At 40.5% G+C, this 21,394-nt stretch overlaps 1 protein-coding gene across 1 annotated transcript in view; it reads left to right on the top strand.

Annotated features, from left to right (window-relative positions):
• PDE11A (phosphodiesterase 11A) overlaps window positions 1–21,394 on the top strand; it is a 447,606-nt gene that overhangs the window by 325,589 nt on the left and 100,623 nt on the right. The window contains exons 11-12 of the mRNA XM_004601369.2: window positions 13,284–13,430; window positions 13,683–13,790. Coding sequence (XP_004601426.1) covers window positions 13,284–13,430; window positions 13,683–13,790 — 255 coding nt within the window. The remainder of the gene's footprint in view (window positions 1–13,283; window positions 13,431–13,682; window positions 13,791–21,394) is intronic.

Here is a 21,394-nt window from a genome sequence, read left to right as displayed (position 1 = left end):
GGAGAATAAGTGAGGCAAGTTTCCACAAGATTTTTAGGTTTTTGTTCCCCCATTCAAAAAGTACTTAATAACTTCCCCCATTACTGAGTTCTTCCCACACTGCTGACGACTGTTCTGGGTGTATGGTCCCAGCAGTAAACAAGACAAACACAGAACCTATTGTTCTCTAGCTGGTGCTTAAGAAACCACTACAGACTCTTTTCCTGAGGAGTCTCAGTCTGGGTTATCTCATTTCCTACCCGCATTCAGCTGAGTTCCGAACTGTGGAGTTCCTACTTCAGCTCTCTGCTGGTACTCAAGCCCCTGTTGCTCTCTCTTATTTAATTGATGTCCTTAGATATTAGGTGTTTGGGGACTTAGCAGAGGCTGTTTCCCAGAGAATGTTGGCCACACAGGGTCACTCCTCCTCCTTGGGTAGACTGAAGGTCTGGGCTCTGTAGGACTGACATCTTCACCAGGCTCCCATTAGAGAAACAGCAAGTTCCTGGGGGCAGTGAATTTTTTCCCAGTATTTTATAGAGAAAACCTTCTAACCAAAAAAAATAAATAAATAAAAAGAAGAGAGAGAGAGAGAGAGAGAGAGACAGAGAGAGAGAGAGAGAGGGTTCAAAGAATCACCCTGTGAACCCTTGTCAGTGGGTGATTTTTCACTTCCTTAGAAAACTGCCTTAGACCTTAGATCATACCTTCCAGTCCCTCAAATCATTGCAGATCTGAGTCATTCACTCGGGTGGGTTCAAAATGGGTCCCAAACTTTCAGAGGCTCGAGTCTCCTGGGAGGGCTTATGAAACACAAATAGAGTTTCTGTTCCAGGACCAGTATTTTCAATAAGTTCCCAGGGATGTTGGTAGGTTGTGGGGTCATTTATTTTTGTTTTTATTTTTTTAAACATAGCCATTCTTGGGAATTGCAGGGGGAAACTTTCTTTGAAAGAAAGTACAAAATGATGCTTCACCGTTAGCCTCTGCTTTGTTTTTATCTTATCAACACTGCCAAGTTTCCAACCTGATAGCTTTCTTTGTAGTGGTTGCTGGGAAGTTTTCTGGTTATCCTTACAAATGTATTGCTGCCATGTCTGCATTTTGTCTAGTCACTTCACTTTTGAGGATGTTTGACGTTCCTGTCCTTAGTTGTTGGGTTTTTTCCAATTTGTCATTCTGGTCTATTTTTCCTTTCTTTCACTCTGTGTCATTGCATATACACATATATATTTTTATACATAAAATATCTTTTATATAAGTATATGTAAATGTTATATATCCATTTAATGGAGATATGTATCTATATACACACAGACACACACACACATACACAAGTACCACCAGTAAGTGGTAACAGTTACACAACTCAAAGTACCACCAGCAAGTATAACAAATTTTATACACAAAGCAATACATTGGTATATCATATTGGCTAAGCTTTAATATGAATGTTGTAAAGTTTGTAGCAGAAATATTTTTAAGGTCTTCTAAGATCTATTAGCTCAAAAATATTCAACGATGAAAATATCATTCAAGTATTATTAGCTATAGCCTCCAGGTGGTATAGTCAGTTCTTCAGAGTACCTGACTCATTATAAAAACTGTAGGCTTATTATTCGAGTCATTTTAAATGTAAGCTTTAGCATTTCCTCAGTTTCTATTGTTGATTCTCTTTTGCCTTATAAACTGCTTTTAAGATCATTATAATGTATACAATGCAACTGGGATTCATTTGAGAGCTTTATTTTAAACAATAGTGTCCCACAAAGAACTGCAGGAAACATAGAAATATAGAAACTAATATTAAATCAGCTGACATGGAATATAAGCATGTGTTTAAAGAGGAAACACTTGATCCCTTTCCCTAAAGAGTTTGTATTGAATAATTAGATTTTTTTTTTCCACTTTAAATGCTACATTCTGGGAAAGGGGGGATTTTCCTTTAGAATTCTGTTTCTATTAAACTGAAGTAATTAGCAATTCAGGTCTGCTAAGGAGAAAGTTTCATTAATAAATATAAATTATATAGAATAATAGGACTGGAGCGATAGCATAGCGGGTAGAACAGTTGCCTTGCATGCAGCTGACCCGAGTTCAGTTCCTCCATCCCTCTTGGAGAGTCTGGCAAGCTACCGAGAGTATCCCACCCGCACGGCAGAGCCTGGCAAGTTCCCCATGGCGTATTCGATATGCCAAAAACAGTAACAACAGGTCTCTCAATGGAAACATTACTGGTGCCTGCTCAAGCAAATGGATGAACAACGGGACGACAGTGCTACAGTGCTACATAAATACCAAAGACCCCAGGCTGAAAACTAGTCACACAGAGAAAGTTTCTGTGACACAAAAGGGGCTCATTACTACATTTTATGTTTCTTTTTTTTTTTTTCTTCTCACTGTGACCAGAAAGATATGTGGGAACCCTGCCTGCCCATAAGGCTTATGTTGCCACATTAAAGATAAAAAGGCAGTTTCTGAAATTAATAGGAAAAAGTTGCAGATGATAAGGTTGTTTTATTATAGACACACACACACACAAAAAAAAAACGACTATAAGATTTTTTAACCTCTGGTGAAGTTTCTGAAAACCACATGTGAAGAGAAGATAGAAAATTTATTTTCCCATTTAACAAATTCAGAATAAGAAGAGTATTTAAACTTAGAAAATATTGAAAGTGATTAAAAGTTGTCCCCTAAGAATTTGATTTCCTTTGAGGGGATGTGTTTATGAGATTAGACCAGGCCTAATGGTGCGCAGGGCTTACTCCAGGCTAAGTGCTCAGAGATCACCCTGATAGTGCTGGGGGACCATAGGTGTGGTTCTGGGTATTAAACCTGGTCAGCCACAAACATAGTAGGCAACTTAATCCTGTACTATCTCTCTCTGGCCCATAATTCAATTTCTTTAACCTTACCTCCTTTTGTTTTGACAACAGTGGTTTTTGAATACTAACCTTCAATACACTTAAATGACAAGTGCATGAAATGCCCTTTGATTTGTTTAGCCATGTACTGGGAAATGGGGCCACATGCAGGATGGGATACAATTGTCCTGAGGCCTCATAAGGTCTGCAAAATCCTATCCTTTGGCCCTGAGGCATGATAGGATAGACAACAGGCACAGATATTCCTTGTTGGTGGTCATCTGCTTCTGTTGCACCATTGTTCATCCATTTGCTCGAGCAGGCACCAGTAATGTCTCCATTATGAGACTTGCTACTGTTTTTTGCATATTGAATATGCCATGGGTAGCTTGCCAGGCTCTGCCGTGCAGGCAGGATACTCTTGGGATGGAGAAATCGAACCCGGGTTGGCCGTGTGCAAGGCAAACACCATACCCACCATACCCGCTGTGATATTGCTCCAGGACTGGAGCTTGTGTTGTAAGGCTCTAAAATAATGTTATAAAAATACAAATTGGTTCTTGGTAGGAAAAAAAATCCCCACTCTTGAATTCTAGAGTATGAAACCTACATGTTCACAAGCACCAAGATCTATAATATAAGAAGCCTGCTCAACTATGGAGTAGCCAGAAGAAAGCTCTTGATTCCTTCCCCAAAATCACACATTTGAACACATTGGTGCCAAACTGCGTATGTATGGTACATGATTCAGGAATCCCAACCTCTTCTATTGGGTATGCTAACACCCCTCCTCCCCACCCCATGTATAAAATGACTGTAATTATTACAGTTATTTACACAGTTGTAGAGAAGGAAAACTAGGAATGAATGGATAGGGGATGAATTTGTTAAGATGGGTTTGAATTTCAAATAGCATAGAGAAAAGATTAAGTTAAAACCTAATGGACTGGGGGGGCTGGAGCAATAGCACAGCGGGTAGGGCGTTTGCCTTGCATGCGACCAACCCGGGTTTGAGTCCCAGCATCCCATATGATCCCCTGAGCACCTCCAGGGGTAATTCCTGAGTGCAGAGCCAGGAGTAACCCCTGTGCATCACCAGGTGTGACCCAAAAAGCAAAACAAACGAACAAACAAACAAAAACCCCAAAACCTAATGGACTGGGAATAGAGTAGCCTGAAGGCATAGCGGGAGAGCTGAGAATAAGGATAATAAAGCCTAACCTAATGCATAGGTGGGCTGGCACAGACTAGAAGATGGTAACCCTGCATGGAAAATGTGGAGTCAATGTATGAAGAGTCTTGGATGCCAACCTAAGAATTTTTACTTGATTCAGTCTGCTTCAGAGATCCCTTAAAGGTATTCAGAAAGGGAGCGATCTGATAAAAAATGACATAGGCTAGGTTAAAGGGAAAAAAATCAAAGTTTAACATGTAAACATATACTAGGCTTAGTATATATTTCAATTGTTAGTACATTCTTCTTTCAAAAGCTTATCTTCTAAAAATATTTCTTGGTGGTATGATCCCTGGGATTGAATTCCTATGCCAGAAGAAATCCCTGAACACAGCTGCAGGTGCCCTCCCAAACAAACAAAATTTCTTGGGCCAGAGAGATAATTCAAGTAGTAAAGCACATGCCTATAGCATGTGGAAGGCCCTGAATTTGATCCCCACTACCACATGGTCCCCAAGGACCCCCAGATTCAGGCCTAAGCACTAGTCAGGCCCAAATAGCCTACAACTACAGGGCCAAACATCATTTGAAAATGGCCCATACAAATATACTTATTTATATGCATATCACACTTATATTTGTACACACTAATTATAATCATGATCCTTAAGAACATAGTTATTATAGTGATATTTTGAATATATTTATAAATATAAGTAGTTATACCACTGGAGCGATAGCACAGTGGGCAGGACATTTGCCTTACACGCAGCTGGCCCGGATTCGATTTCCTCTGCCCCTCTCAGAGAGCCTGGTAAGCTACCAAGAGTATCTCATCTGCACGGCAGAAACTGGCAAGCTACCCGTGGCATATTTGATACGCCAAAAATAGTAGCAACGAGTCTGACAATGGAGACGTTACTGGCGCCTGCTCAAGCAAATCGATGAGCAACAGATTACAGTGATACAGTGATACCACTGAGTGCTACCCCTTTGAATATGTTTATTTGTGTGACCTGGGGATGTGGTTCTGCGATTGAGTGTCCTTGTTGCCTGTGCAAGGCTGTGAGTACAATCCCAAGCAGAACACCCCCCCACACCCATGTGTGGATCCACACTTGTGCATGCACGCGCGCGCACACACATACACACACACACACACACACACACACACTTCAGTCTCTGAGTGTTTCCCCAACACTGCCTAAGTAATCCCCAGTGACACATGTGTATGACCCGCAGGCATAGAAACATGAAAAGGATAGGGAGGGTAGAAGGGGGAAATATATCTTTGCAGTTCTTAGACATTTATATTTATTCTTCTGTTCTAAACTTGACGACTTCCTTATGTAAATCAGGCCACTGGACACTGTTTGATCACCTCACTGTTACATGTCTGGCCTCAGACACGCCACTCAGATCTTCCTGCCACTGTTGCACAGCCCACCTGTGGCCTTTCCAGTCCCTCGGAGGTTCTGATCTCCTTCTGTCAATGAGAACCGGATGTGGCCTACAAATGCCCTAACCCAAGCCTTCTGGACTCTAGGCTGCCTGCCAAAGCTCTTATGCTCTCACATTGGGATTCTGTTCCTTTGCTCAGAGCTTCACAGGGAACTAAGCCTGTGAGACACCTACACCTTCCTGCTGCCGCTGTTTGGAAATTGGTCTAGGTAAGCAACATTAGAAAACTAAGAATAAATCAAGTTAAAAAACATTTGTCCCCACAGAATGCAGTGCTTTAAAGGGGGATGCCTTGGCCCTAGAGAATAGGGAGAAGACGAGCAGAGAAGGAAAGAAATAGAGGTGGGGCCGGGGGGTTGGGGGAGAGAAGAAATATATTAGCAGGAATGGGAAGCAAGGGCCAAGGGGATCCAAGTACATCAGTGGTCTAAAGGAGTGGTACAGCTAACTGTCCAAACATAAATCAACAACACTGAAAACAAGAGATCCAAATCTCAACAATCAAACTTAAAAATGTTCTTGTCCTATATGCTCCACCCCTGTTCCTTATTCTGTTTCTTTATACCATAATAGAAGCAGGGAGGGCTGGTAAGTCCTTTAAAGAGGGCCAATTTTATGGTGAAATATCTAATTGGACTTTTGGTGCAAACTTAATATACTATATACATATGTTAATTTATAACAATATGCCCCTGCAAATTATATAATATTATAATTCAGCATTATTGCAATAAAATCATTTAAAATTTAAAAAATAAATGTGCCTGTCAAGGTGGCAGGCTGGGGCTAGAGAGCCTGGGGTATGGGAGGGAACCTGGGAACTCTGGTGGAGAGAAGACACTGATGGTGTGATTGCTATGTGCTGAAACAGAGCAGGTCTAAGACCCACCTATGAATAACTTTGTAAAGCATGGTGACTTAACAAGATTTAAAAAACAAAAACATTTGCCCCACCAATGGATCCATCCAGACAATTATCACTTAAAAATAAACAAAATAAAATAAGCAAAGAGAAAAACAGTTTGCTAGGCTAACAATATCGTCTAAATCTTAAATTATACCTAGGTGCACTCATTGCTTTGCTTAATACAGCAGTGAGGGGAACCCTTTGGCTTGGCACTGGCCCATTCTATTGATTGATTGATTCATTAAATCACGGTGAGATACACAGTTACAAAGTTGTTCATGATTGGGTTTCAGTCATATACTGTTTCAACACTCATCCTTTTTGTCAGTGTGCAATTCCAGCCACCAATGTCCACAGTATCCCTCCCACCCCCTACCCACAGCCTGCCTCTATGGCAGACACTTGTCTCTCTCTCCCTCCTCTCTCTCTCTCTCTCTCTCTCTCTCTCTCTCTCTCTCTCTCTCTCTCTCTCCCTCTCCCCTCTCTCCGTCTCTCTCTCTGTCTCTCTCTGTCTGTCTATCTGTCTCTGTCTCTCTCTCTCTCCTTTTCATTCTTATGGTTTGTAATACAAATACTGAAAGATTATCAGGTATGACCCTTCACCTACTTTCAACACTGTTCCTAGTCAAAATGATCATTTCCAACTATTATTTTTCTATGTTTATATTGATCCCTTCTCTATCCTAACTACCCTTCGCACCACCCCCACCCTAAGACACTCTTGTAGCAAGCTTCCAGTCACTGACCAGTCCTTCTTGCCCATTTTCCCCGACCTTGGATATTAGTCCAAAGGGGCACTGGCCCATTTCAGAGGCCAAGTGAAGCTTAGGAGCCAGTCTCTAGAGCTGGATCCCTCTCCCCTGCACTCCACATTCCCTCCCCCAGCAGTTGAAATCTGCCCCTGCCAATCACCACTCCACAAATTGGAACAAATCACCTGTCATCACCTTCTGTCACCTCATCTGTAACATGGGATTAAAATGATTCCTACCCTTCATAAGGTGCCTGCGAAGATAATGAGTCCAAATGCATGAAGTGCTGGAACAGTTGTCTGGCAAATGGTAAGCGCTAGAAACGCACTAGCCGAACACGGAGCTCAGCAATCCCTTCCATTCCCACAGCCCTCTCTCCACCTTCAGTCCCAAGGGCTTGAGTCCTGCTTCTGTCCAGCAGAGGCTGCAGGTCAGCGGGATGCATGGCACCAAACCTATTTTTTTTTATTGATTTGATTGAATTGATTGATTCATTAAATCACGGTGAGATACACAGCTACAAAGTTGTTCATCATTGGGTTTCAGTCATACAATGTTCCAACACTCATCCTTTTCATCATTGTATGATTCCAGCCACCAACATCCACAGTATCCCTCCCACCCTCTACCCAACTGGAGGAGCTGGCCACTTTTGGAACATCACAAAATCTAACATTCACATATCCAGGGATCTAGAATCATGTTTTAACATTTTACAACCATGCCTAACATTCACATGTCAAAGGATCTAGAATTTCTTTCTCTTTTCTTTTTTTCAAACATTTTACAGCCTCTTTGCAGCCTCTTTGTAATGCTACCTTCCATTTCAGAGGAGACAGTTTTATGACTCCCTTTGATGACCACTTAACTATTAAAGACCAAACAAAGAAAAGGAATGGTGCAAGGATCTCAGGTACTCCCAGTCTGAAGAGTCCTACTTCTTGAACATTATTCAAATTAGCATCAGCACTCATAATTCTGTGTTTTTATTTATTGCTGCAGTAAAGTAAATGGTTCTTTTATCCAAATGTTATTTCCTGACTATTAATTCAGTGTTGTTTTGGGACTGTAGCACTCCTTTTTTGATTTAGCAATACAGTTCCTTATAAATATTTAAAAGTTACAGACTGACACGTGAAGAAATTGACTTTGATTTGTCATGTTAATATCCTTTGGCTACATTCGTAATTATAGGTTGGTAAGATGAGGTTTCATTGTCTATTAGAAGAACTGGAGAGCTCTTGTCTCTGTAGTAAGGACCCTTGACATCAGCAGGTTCTTTTAGAGCGTTTATAGTCTGGACTTCCATGCACATATTCTCAGGACACATACTGCAACTCTGTTCTTCTCAGAAATTGCTCTTGAACCCAGGGATGTGGAACTGAAAACTATCTGTCGCTCTCAAAACAGCTGAGCGTGGTCATTTCTGAAAGGCTTGGGATTTTCTCTGCATCTACGAGTGTCAGCAGGGGTTTACAACAGGGCTCTGAATGATCTATAGACTGGTGTGATTTACCCATGGATCAACCAACTTATTAGAGGAAAAGAGACAAGGTCAATAAGGATGGGTCTTGGTGAACCAGAAGTCATCCTACATTTTTCAACCTAATGTTCTGATTTCCTTTCCATTAACATTTCATAATGAATAAATGCCCATATTCTTTAATTTTTAAGATAATTAAATGAATTTAGTGCCTTTGAAGGGTGGAAGATTTATAATGGCCTCAGAGAACACGCTATTAATAACCCACAAAACAGGGGCCACCTGGAGAGCAGCAGCAGCCATGGCTGCTGGTGAAGACAAGCGGTGCAGGAGTTAGAACTCCTTTGCCAAATCAGAACCAGGCTCTCCCACCAGAAAGACAGGTAGGTGCCTTTGGGGACAGAGCGTCTCCTCTCTTGGGAACAGGTCTTCCAGTCCTACTTGAATTTGGATTTGAATAAGCACAGAGCGTTCTAAGTCCCTGGTATTCCCAGTAGGCAAAGCCCTTCCAGAGGTGATGGAGAAAGCCATTCTGGCGTCTACTGAAGGAGAGAAGCATGATGTCTTCTGTCTAAATTGTTGCCATCTGAAAAGGCAGGGTATGAGGACTGATTCAGTGAGCAGAGAGGCACAGAACGGGAGAAAAACTCAAACTTTCATCACTTGTGCTACAGCCAAATCCAGCACAAGAAACAAAAGGGAGGGCTGGAGAGATAGCACAGCTGGAAGGGCACTGATCTTTCCCTAGTCTAACCCATACTCCATCTCCAGCACCACGTATGGTACCATGAGTATCACTGGTATGGCCCCAAAAACAAAAATAAATCACTGTCATCCCGTTGCTTGAGCGGGTGTCAGTAACATCTCCATTGTGAGGCTTGTTGTTACTGTATTTGGCATGTCAAATACGCCACGGGGAACTTGCCAGGCTCTACCCTGTGGGCGAGATACTCTAGGTAGCTTGCTGGGCTCTCCGAGGGGGTTGGGGGAGGAATCGAACCCGGTCCAAAATCCAAAGCCAGGAGAAAAAAGTCCAATAGACTTGTTATTAATATCCCCAGAAAACTAATTTTAGAGTTTATACCCAGGAAACAAAATTAATAATCTATTTTTAATCATTAACAATGAAATATCCAGATAACAAAAGAAGAGTGCTTAGAAATGAGAATTAGGATGTGAAAATCTTAAGAAAGAATCCTTCCTAGAAAATAGAACAAAAGCAAAAAATGAAGAGCCAGAGATGGCACAGGAGTTAAAGCACTTGCCTTGTATGTTACTGATCCTGGTTCAATCTCCAGCACTGTGTATGATCCTTGAGAAATAGCCTCTGAGTTCCACTGGATATGATCCAAAGCTCAAAAACAAACGATGAAAAAATACATATAGAACAAAGATAAAAAAAGAAATTTAGGGGCTGGAGCGATAGCACAGTGGGTAGGGCGTTTGCCTTGCACGCGGCCGACCTGGGTTCGAATCCCAGCATCCCATATGGTCCCCTGAGCACAGTCAGGAGTAATTCCTGGGTGTAGAGCCAGAAGTAACCCCTGTGCATCGCCAGGTGTGACCCAAAAAGCAAAAAAAAAAAAAAAAGAAAAAGAAATTTAGGGGCTGGAGTGATAGCACAGCGGGTAGGGCGTTTGCCTTGCACACAGTGGACCCGGGTTTGATTCCCAGCATCCCATATGGTCCCCTGAGCACCGCCAGGGGTGGTTCCTGAGTGCAGAGCCAGGAGTAAGCCCTGTGCATTGCCAGGTGTGACCCCCCCCAAAAAAAGAGAAATTTACACAAGTGTGTGTCTCTCTTTTTTCCTTCTCTTTCCTTGTTCCCTCACACATTTCTAAATTTCTTTCAATAAAAACCATTTTGCTTCATAAAAAGAACAAGAAAAGAGAAATCAGCAAATGTTATTTTAAAAAAATAAAGGTGAAATAAACCTTCAAAGAGCATATTTTAAAATATGAAGCATTGATTTTTAAAACTATTATATCGCCATGTAAAGATCTCCATTTAAAAAAAGCATGTTTTAATTTTTTCTAGGATTAAAGATATGATTTTCCCAGATTAAAGGGCTCATGAAGTATTAGGGATTATGAATAAAAATAAGCTCACCTAGGCACATTTTCATGGCACTTTAGAAGTAAAATGGTCTAACAAAATCAGGGCAAGAGGGGGAGTCCAAATCAAAAGTGGAAGACTGCAAAGAGTTTCTCACTTCTCAGAAGTGTCATCTCCAGATAAAGGAGCAGTTCTCTCAAAATTCCCACGGGATTATTTTCAACCTTGAAGTCTTGAACTGCTAATCCACTGTGGCAGTGAAGACATTTAAGGCACCCAGTGTCTTAGGAATTTACTCAGCACATTTTCCTTTTCCTGGGAAGCTTTTGGAGGCTATGTCTCTGTATAATGAGGTAAAAGGCAAAGATGTGGAATAGAGAAATGAAAGATAATTGTCCCCACAGAATCAAGGTGAAGGAGCATCTGGAATAAAAACTCCATGTAGACAAAGAAGACTCAGTCTAGATTGCAGATGTTTAGAGAACCCCAGGTGCAATCTTTTGAAATTGATAGACTACCCACAGCACTCTTGACATTTTCAAACAAGGCTTAAGTAATTTGTGTAGATAGAGATAGACTTGGTAAAAAAAGTACATAGAAAACAAAGCATACATGAAGAGAGACAAATTTTAGCTCCAAGGAATATACAAAATTCTATGGAGGTGAGACTACGTACTCACAGCTGTGTATGCCATCTAGTAGTAAACTCTCAGCCATGTAGTGATGAGTAAGAAGATTTGTGGAGAAGACAGCAGAGTTTAATAGATACAGGGTAAGACAACTTGATCTTCATCTTCATTGGTGGGAGGTTAATAGATAATACTTGAAACTAAACAGTCAAAAACATTGCGACCTATTACTTTGCCAAATGCTATATATGTATAGAAATTTATTTAATCTAGATAAACTGAAATTAATTTCCTGTAGGCGAGAGAAGAGTTTGTGTGGGTGTGTATGTGTGTGTGTTTGTGTGTGTGTGTGTGTATATTTTTTAGATAAAACTCACCTTGTATATCTGCCCTTTTTCTGGGGAGTGGGAAGGTTATGGGGCCTGGGGTCTGGGGGTTGTTCCAAAGCCAACCGAGTTGAATTGTTCAATGTTAGGGCCTGAGAATTCAGAGCTGCTAGGGCACATTGATGCTTGGGGGGTTTCCATATCAGTGCTGGGGTGCCATGTACTGTTGGCATCTAACCTGTCTTTGCCTGCAAAGCTTGTGCCCCGATCACTGTGCTATCACCCTGACCTCTACTATTCCCTTGTAACTGTATACACGTATAGCTATCTTTAATATCTTAAAAGTGAAAGAATAGTAAAAATGCTTACTTAGCAGGAATCCAGGAACTTCAAATAAAAACACTGATAAAATTATTTCTACCACTATCATGTTTGAATTTCAAGAGCTCTACCTTTTTAAATTCTAAGATGCTAGATCTACAGACGTGTTAACGTATTTGAATGATTTACTGAAGGATAAGCTGATTAATTTCTTAATGAGAAGCAATCTAAAGACTAGAAAGTGAATTATCCTGTGATTTACATATTTCTTTTTTGTTCTTCCATTTTGTAGTAACCAGTGTTTGGGTTTTAGCCTAGAGATGTAAATTCTGATGGAGGTGTTTGGAATTGGGGAGGGAGGATGGATTATATGGTTTCTGGAATGCTTAGAGTGACCAGAGGGCATTTAATTGCTTAGCCAAAGTAGTCTCAGGCTATAAATTACTCTGTGGGTAATTTATAGCCAGTGAATAGACTAGAAATGTGAATGCAGAATGGTCCCCAATAACCTGAAAGCATAAAATGATTCCCTTACCCTGAGTGGTCGAAATATACAGTAAAACCAATGAAATCAGCATAACAAGATTCCAAACATTTTTTTCTTCCTTTTAAGTTTGTGTGAAGCAACTGATTGACAGGTACCTACCATGATTGTTTTTGAAAACCCCAAACATGAGTGATAAGTATTGTAATTACATTGTGATGTTTATATCGAACAAAGCTAAATAATAATGCAAACTGATTCCTTCAGTGTAACTTATGTTTCCCCTAACCCTCCAAACAGCTCGATTTTATTAAAGAAAGCATGTTTTGCCCAGACATGTGCTGTCTGATCCTTTCCATCCTACGGAATGTGCAGAGCATTTGTGTAACAAAGAGCACATGCCCATCTACAGAACAGAGGAATACAAGAAACAAGGCAAAGTGGTGTATCCCCATGTCCTTTTCCTGAAGAGCAGCAATTAAACTGTACAGCTGCTGGCTTCCAGATGTTTCTTGCATTGACTGTTCTGCAATATGCATCAGAATATATTGGATGGCTGAAGTTTCAGTAAACTAGACTACTTTGTATTTCAAACCCTGCAGACTAGATCCAGCGTGTATAATTTTTCTCTGGATTAGATTCCCCCATCCTCCCTTCTATTTGCTTAGGGCATTTGCAGTTTAGAAACAAAAGCCATTTCCAGCTCAGAGTTGAGCTGTATCAGAGTGTAAGTACAGGTCAGGTCTGATTTATGTGGCACGTCTGATAAGCAGAAACAGAGAACAAGATGAGGCTTTGGGAGAAGCCAGTGAACTTGGCTTGACTTATGTCTTCTGCTTTTGTAGGCAGCCAACATCCCCCTGGTGTCAGAACTTGCCATTGGTGACATACATTTTGATGACTTTTCTCTTGACGTTGATGCCATGATCACAGCTGCACTTCGGATGTTCATGGAGCTGGGGATGGTGCAGAAATTTAAAATCGACTATGAGGTAAGATGTCCTCCTTTGCACTACCCCAGAAGGACACATAGGGTACCAGGGTCACCACTCTGAACTTCAGGCTTCCTAAATAAAAGCAAGCAGAGTGACAGAGACCTCTGCATGTTTCGGGGGAATACTGTGAGAAGCATATGAGACATTGGTGCAAGGACTTGGATGGTTGAGGTCTAAGGCACAGTTTTGAAAAATAGTTCCCTGGGGATACCTACAACTCCCTGACACCGCATTTCCCTTTCATTCCAGACACTGTGTAGGTGGCTTCTGACCGTGAGGAAAAATTATCGCATGGTTCTGTATCACAACTGGAGACATGCCTTCAATGTGTGCCAACTGATGTTTGCGATGTTAACCGTAAGTGTGCTGAGTGGTGGTGGAAGGTCATCTGTCACTCAAAGGGACGTACAGGCCTTGTTCATGTTTCCATTTTTCTAACAAATTGTCAGGCGATTTATTTTGCATTGGAACTTACCTGCCCTGCTTATGAGAATCTATATTTCACAACAGTTTCTGAGCTCGAAGGCTATAAAATCACGGACACCTTGAGGCACATGTAGTCTTGGGATGATTGCATGGGCCTCAGTGAGATGTTTTATCTTGGGGAACCTGCTAATTTTTAACTTTTATAAATGCTTAGATTTTTCAAAGTAATCTTTTTTGGTGAAGGATATGAAGATGAGTAACATAACAAAGAGATCAGTAGATAAGACTCTAAAGACTTAGAAAGCCCAAGCAGGGATGTCTGACATTATCCACAGAAACACAGAACTCCTGAGAGAATGCTTATCTGGAATAATGCCCAGGCGGCCAAAAGAAGGATAGTGGAGAAGTGGCCAGGAGCCACTGTTTAAAATCACCTCTTCCAGGGGATGTCACCAGTGAAGATGGTCTGTTTGTCTTATGACAATTGCAAGGGCAGCTAGCCAGAGGTAAACCCTGGAGTGAAATCTAAAAGCAAATGTTTGTGGTAATGATTATAGCAAAATCTTCCAATCTTTCCATTTGCTGGAAAAATAAAACTTGTTTGGGCCTGACTTCCACATACCACCTATGTAGGTATAAACATTTTTCTCATAACAAAAACTTAGAATACAAGTTTTTTGTGTGAATCTAAATGTCTTACATCTTTGCACCAGATTAAAATTTAAGCCCAAAATAGTTTAAATAATGCCAAATAATGTAATATTTTATTTTAATCAGAATGAACAAAGTCCATTTGTCCCTCTCCTTGTGAAAATCTCTATCCCTTTCTCTGCCTGTTAAAATTTTTATTCATCCTTTAAGGCATTGGTCTGATACTAGTTTTTCCCACATCTCCTTTGTTTCCCCCAAGCATCAATAATTAGTTTTCTCTGCACTGCCTACTCGAACACATCCTTCTTCCTGCTGTATATTTTAAGTCACAGATTTCTGATTCTCCTGCTAAGCAAGCATCTAAGGCTGAAGAAATATTCTCCTTTCTACAATATTCTCTTATTTGCTCCACCTCTCCATTGAGGGCTTCACTAGCACTTCTACTCTTTCTTCCACTTGGTATGTTTTCAACACATGTGTGTTGAGTTGACAGAAATTCAAATGAGCATAGAGTATAAGATGAGGTCAAAACTTTTTCTATACCTGGGGACATGGTCTTTGGTATGTTTTGTTTGGTAGGGGTGATCCTAAACTGTTCATGGAGTAAGACTGGTGGGGTGGGAAAACTAAACTGGCTCACGCTTCTGTTCTTCTGCAAAGAACATCGTGAAAGTGACTAGTTCATCATAGGAGGTGGGGCTAGGGGGTGGGGAGAAGATGCTTTTAACTACAAGGTGTGACTTTCAATAATTCAATAAGGCTTTTTTAAAAATGAGCCACCACAGGCCAGAGCAATAATACAGCAGGTAGGGCTGTATGGTTCCTTGAACCATATGGTTCCCTGAGCACTGCCAGAAGTAAGTTTTGAGTGCAGAGCCAGAAGTAACCCCTGAGCACTGCTGGGTGTGGTTCAGAAAAACAAAAGAAGAACCATCACTTTCATTTGCTTTCCTCCCCTCCTTTTTTAGGGGGTGTGGGAGACACTTAACAGTGGTCAAGGCTAATTTCTGCTTCTGCACTCAGGGATCACTCCTGGTGGTGCTTGAGGGATGATATGGGCTGCAGAGGACTGAGCCCAGGTTGGCTACATGCGAGATAAACACTGACCCGCTGTACTATTGCTTCGGGCCCCATTTGCTTTTCAATATCTGATCCCAGAGACAAGGAACCACTGTCTTGTGCATAGTTGAAGTGCCTGCCTCACAAATGCCATTCAACAAAAAAATTGTTAGTTTATTGTCTGGAGAGGCTGTGAATTCATGGTGACTGCTGAAATATAAATCAGGCAGGTACTTGTTTACTGAAGGAACCTAGGAGTGAAAATGCCAAAGACAAAGACTTTCATGGCAAACCTCAAATGTCTAAGCTAGGGAAGCAGGCAAGAGCCTTGGGATTTGGGAAGGGGGGACTGGTTTGGTTTGGTTTTTGGTTTGGGGTCACACCAGGTTCAGTAACCATATGTGAGAATGAGTAAAACCCAAAGGCTTGAGCCAAAGACATAAAAAAAAGAGGTTAAGGTGCTTGCCTTGATTCTGCCAATCCTGGTTCAATCTTCATTATCACATTTGGTCCCTGAGCACTGCCAAGAATGGCCCCAAACCAAAAAATCCTCCCTCCCTTCCTCCCTCCCTCCCTCCCTCCCCTTTCCCTCTTTCCTTCCTTCCTCCCTTCCTTCCTCCCTCCCTCCCTCCCTCCCTTCCTTCCTTCCTTCCTCCCTCCCTCCCTCCCTCCCTCCCTCCCTTCCTTCCTTCCTTCCTTCCTTCCTTCCTTCCTTCCTTCCTTCCTTCCTTCCTTCCTTCCTACCTTCCTTCCTCCCTCCCTTCCTTCCTTCCTACCTTCCTTCCTCCCTCCCTCCCTCCCTGCTCCTTCCCTCCCTTCCTTCCTCCCTCCCTCCTTCCCTTCATTCCTTCATTTCTTCTTTCCTTCCTTCCTTCCTTCCTTCCTTCCTTCCTTCCTTCCTTCCTTCCTTCCTTCCTTCTCTATCTCTCTCCCTTCCTCCTTCCTCTCTCTCTCTCTCTCTCTCTCTCTTTATTGGGCTACACCTAGCTATGCTCTGGCTTTACCCCTGGCTCCTGGCAGAGAAATGAGGAGGGAGGGGCAAGAGTATATGAGGTGCCAGGGATCTAACCCGGGTCAGCCACGTGCAAGGCTATGCACTATTTGTTGTACTATTTCCCTGGCCTCTGCAAATGATAAATTTTAAATTTCTGAAATAGGATTTCAATTCATGACAAAATAGTAACCTACTTATTTTCATGGATGACAGAAATGCTTCAGATCCTCCTGAAGACTATTTAGGCTTTTCACTGTTCTCATCTGTGAAGACTATATTTGCATTCCATTGGTCTTGAAGTTCTTGTCCATTTGTCATATTTCAAGCCAAATCCTCTATTAATCTGGGGGTAGGGAGGAAACTAAAAAAAAAAAAAAAAAAAGGAAACCAGCCTGAATCACAAAGCCAAGAAAGCGTGGAGCCTTGCGTCGATGTTCCTGTAGATGGCGCTCCAAGGCAAAGATTGCCTGCTGGTTGCCAGGAAAGGGGGGAACCATCGAACCAGAAGAGCTTTTCTTATTGGGCAGGAGACGCTGAGGCATCACACATTCTCACTCTTTCCTTGAAAGACATACCAATAAAGTTGGTGTGTCAAAAAAAAAAAAAAAAAGCTGCTCCTATTAGGACCACACCTGTGTTATGACTAACTCCTTCACCCTGAGCTTTGAGGATGAGTAAAGGACCCTGCCTGCCACCTTCCGTCCGAGGGATGGTGTTTGCTTTTTTTTCTTCCAAGTCTATTGTCTCTTGGAATTGAAAGATGCGCAGTTGTGTTAGTGTGTCATTGCTGAGCAAAAATGTTGACACCGCGTACAAGCAAATTACAGACACACCGGGGCTTCCTAAGCTTTGGCAGTAAAATCACGTCAGACAGAAAACAAACCCATCAGTTGGGAACTGTGTTTTGCAGAAGTGTTCAACCTCATGGCTAGTTAACGTAGCAGTTTTGTTTCTATAGAAATTAAATATATATGTGCTGGCTTTGGAAGCACATATACTAAAATTGGATCAATAAAGAAATTAAAAATATATGTATATATGATATATCTGCTTTGTAGAATAGGCAGTTTGATATAAAATAGTGACAAATTTGTTCACTGAAAGCCCTATTAATTTATTCCATGACTCTGGCTGAAATTTTATTTTTTTTTTGAACCAAAGTTTCAACATTATTCTTTGTTCCTAAAAGAGATATGTAGGTTGCAAAATTGACCAAATTCTTTTTAATTTACCAGAGGAGTATGGTGTATTGTTGTAGTTACTGTTTGTGGTTAAAACAAGGCAGGGTCTGGGGTGGGGGACTGGGGATCTGCAAATAAATAATTATATAAATTCTCTTTATGTAAGCTTGTAAAATAAATATTTCATCGAGTACATGCATAACGAAAGACGACCAAAATTAAAATATTTCTTAGATTCACAAGCAAACCAGTTAAAGGAAATGACTATGCTTTTGCTTGCATTTTGTAAGATCAAAGGCATGTTACTGGTGCTAAGGTTGCGGAGACATTTTTCGGTTTTATAAATGATGTATGAGCTCTGACAGATTTTGCAGGGGGTGGAGGGAAGGTTTCCTTAAGAGTCAGTATTCTTTACTATCCCATAAATGTACTCATTAGCACTTTGGGCCATGCCCTGCATCCTGTAGGGCTCAATAAAGATTCATTGAAAGAGCGGATTTAGTTTAGGGTAATATTATTCAAGGAACCATGTTGCTGTGTCCAGTTTTTTTTTTTTAAAAAAAAAAAGCTATAAAATGATGAACAACTATCACTGCTAGAAATCTTGTTCTTTCTTCGTATCACACTAAGGTTCAGGTAGGGTTCATATAGAATATTATGATCTTGCAGAATTCACTGGATATGAAAAGAGAAGAACACATGATCACATTAAAATTTATGGTGGTGCTGGCGGCATGCCGCCGGTGGGAATGGCAGTTAAACGCTAATAATAACCAAGTATCACAGCAAACACATTGACACCCCCTGACATTTACTGGGGGCTTCTTAAATCTTAAATGTGGAGGTAGCATGTTTAAGTCCATATTTGTGTTGTCAACAAGGTTATTTTCCGAGATAAGCAGAGTCATTTTATTGATAATTCAAACTAGAGAGCAGAAGGAATGTTTAGAGAGAAAAATCCATCCTATCCACTAGCTTCTGGATAACACGTTGTCCACTGCCTGCCATTTTCAGGAAAAGTCCTTGATTTTTGAAGCAGAAGATGGCTTCAAGAAGGATCTTAGCAACAGAATGAGCATGCTCCCCCCTCCCAGCGACAAAACCAATTGAATTTTTAAATAACACATATTTGCTCAACTGCCAAACTCTAATCGCAGTAGAAACCTAATTTCTCTGTAGCTTGTAACATTAAAAAATACAAAGGGGTCATATTTTGTTCTGTAACTGATTATAATATAGTAACAGATAACAAACATTTTTTGTTATCATTAAACTCCCTTTTACATGGTATTTATCAACACAAAGAGGGCTTAGTTAGATTCAGTTTAAAATAAAATGGCTTCACTATCAGCACAATACAGCAGAATCTGTATCTCAGAAAAGCCCATTATTTAATCTTCATATAGGTATATCTTGATTGCCAGTGCAACTTCAAAGATGTGTTTTTTTAACTTCAGACGGAAGTAATATTTAAAGTTTTTGCAGAATCTCAGCATTGGGCTTTCTAAACAAACTACGGAGCTAGCAAATTTGATGATGTGCTTAAATTACACTTAAGACTGCTATGTTTTCATCATCGAAGGGTTCTCTTTTTATTCTCTCTGGCTCCATCTCCGAATCCCAATTAGGCCCTCCATGCTTCTGACATTCCTGTTGGCCACATTTATTGTATAAAAAGGGAAAAAGGGAAAGCCACACTTAATTAAGAACCTGGACTGCTAATAACCAAACACACAATTGGGCAGAAGGATAATCCAATCCATTTCCTCACGCGGGAGAGTAACCTCCATAACTCACTTTAAGCGCTGCCATTCATGAGTTATGGGTCATTCCCTTTCTAGTGAAAATAAATTCTCCTGCACCATCCGCCGGAGCTGGGTATTTTTCTTAGGACATGTAAATTGTAAAAGTGTGTGAACATAATCATGCCTGACGTTTCAGGGAAAGTCTAAGCGCCGGCTCACGTTCACAGGCTTGTAAGGGAAGGTATGTGGTTTGAGGGCTGGGGCTGGCATCGTTACAATATAGGGGTTTTGATTAAAGTGAATTTATTCTTGGGGTTTTTATGGTGTGGGTAAACTGCTTAATCTGTCGCTCTGTGTTTTATGATGCCAGCCGAATCCTCCAGGTCAGGGAGACTCAGCCGCGGAGGCATGCTCGTTTATCACGGACACCATTTTCCACAGTTTATGACTCAGGAGTGGCACTTTTGGGGGGCAGAAAGCTGGCACCCAAGGGTGTCAAGTGGGAGCTTTAAAAAGTTTTAATTTTTCATAAGCCTTCTGTTTAATTTTGCTCCGTGATGACTAAGAAAACTTTGGATGAACCTGGAGGAGTTCTCAGAGACTTAAAATTCTGGCCTTTCAGGGCACTTGGGAAGTTTGTTTCTCTGCACAATTAACGTTCGCTGGCAAAGTGATGACACATTATGCTATATTTCTTTCACTTGTGCTTTGTAACAAAATGCTGTATTTCTGAACATCAGCTTTGTCCTAAAAAATTATTAGAAACATATATTTGTAGTATTAAAAGATAAGTCCCTAAAAATGAAATGCTTTGCTTTGTCTTTTGTTTCTTATTAAAATACATTAAATATACTACAGATACTCATCAATTGCCATGTTAATTGCATGATCTAAATTAAGGTAGAACTCTCCATTTTTACAAGCCTCCTTAAAGTAATTACTCCAAAAATTTTCTTGGTGCATGTATATGTTTTTATACATTATATCAAAATATGAAAGCAGAGGTATATTGATGAATTTTTATTTGACCCCATTAGAACACCTTGAGAATTAAACTTCTTGACAGACACCTCAGGTTTGCTTTCAAATACTCTGACAAGCAAACCTACCAAACAGAGTATGAAAAGTCCTAGATGGAACAAAATTGTCAAAACATAGATTCCTATTGAAGTTGTGTAATGAATAGATGGGGAGAGAGGTGGTTAAAATTGCATTCTGTTTTCATATGCTTTTAGTTTTCCAAATTAAATATTTCTAAGCTATAATAAGAGATTTAAATATTTACGTTTTAGAAGTGACTAAAAATAAAAATTAATTGAATAAAATCAACTTTTAATATTTTCATTCAGACATCAAATGTTTACTCAAAATATTATTACCGTACCAGACAGGCTTTAACTTTTGCTTCCTTTTTGTCTTTTATGAGACTAACAGGCATTTGCAAATTTTTTGAAATTGAGAGTCAAGATATGTCCAGAACATCATCTGAGTTTTATTATTTGACAATAAGGACTTTTAGAAGCTTCCAGTTGTAAAGAAAGTATTTGTAAGTGTTGAGTGTAAGGTCTTTCCAATTCAACTTGTAAAGAATGAACTGCTTTAGACTTAAAACAATATTTGCATAATTTTATAAATATCATCCTGTTAATACTTGTCCACGCTCATCTTGAGAAGAAAGAGAAGCAAATTTGACCAAAATGTTCCCACCCTTGGGGGTAATCAGATCAACTACAACGTCTGTGCTGCTCCACATGCTTAACTGAAGGAGAGAAATAAACAGAGCTGAGTGGCAATAGGATGGTTCTCATCTCTGAACTGCACAGTGGGACCGAGGTGCCTCTTTTTCAATTCAAATACATAGACAACCCTTACTATAAACATCAAGACTATTGACCATTAAATCTA

Source organism: Sorex araneus, chromosome X (assembly GCF_027595985.1).
Source record: "Sorex araneus isolate mSorAra2 chromosome X, mSorAra2.pri, whole genome shotgun sequence".
NCBI lineage: Eukaryota > Metazoa > Chordata > Mammalia > Eulipotyphla > Soricidae > Sorex > Sorex araneus.
Note: the sequence above shows the minus strand (reverse complement) of the source record. Positions and strands in the feature narration are given on the sequence as shown.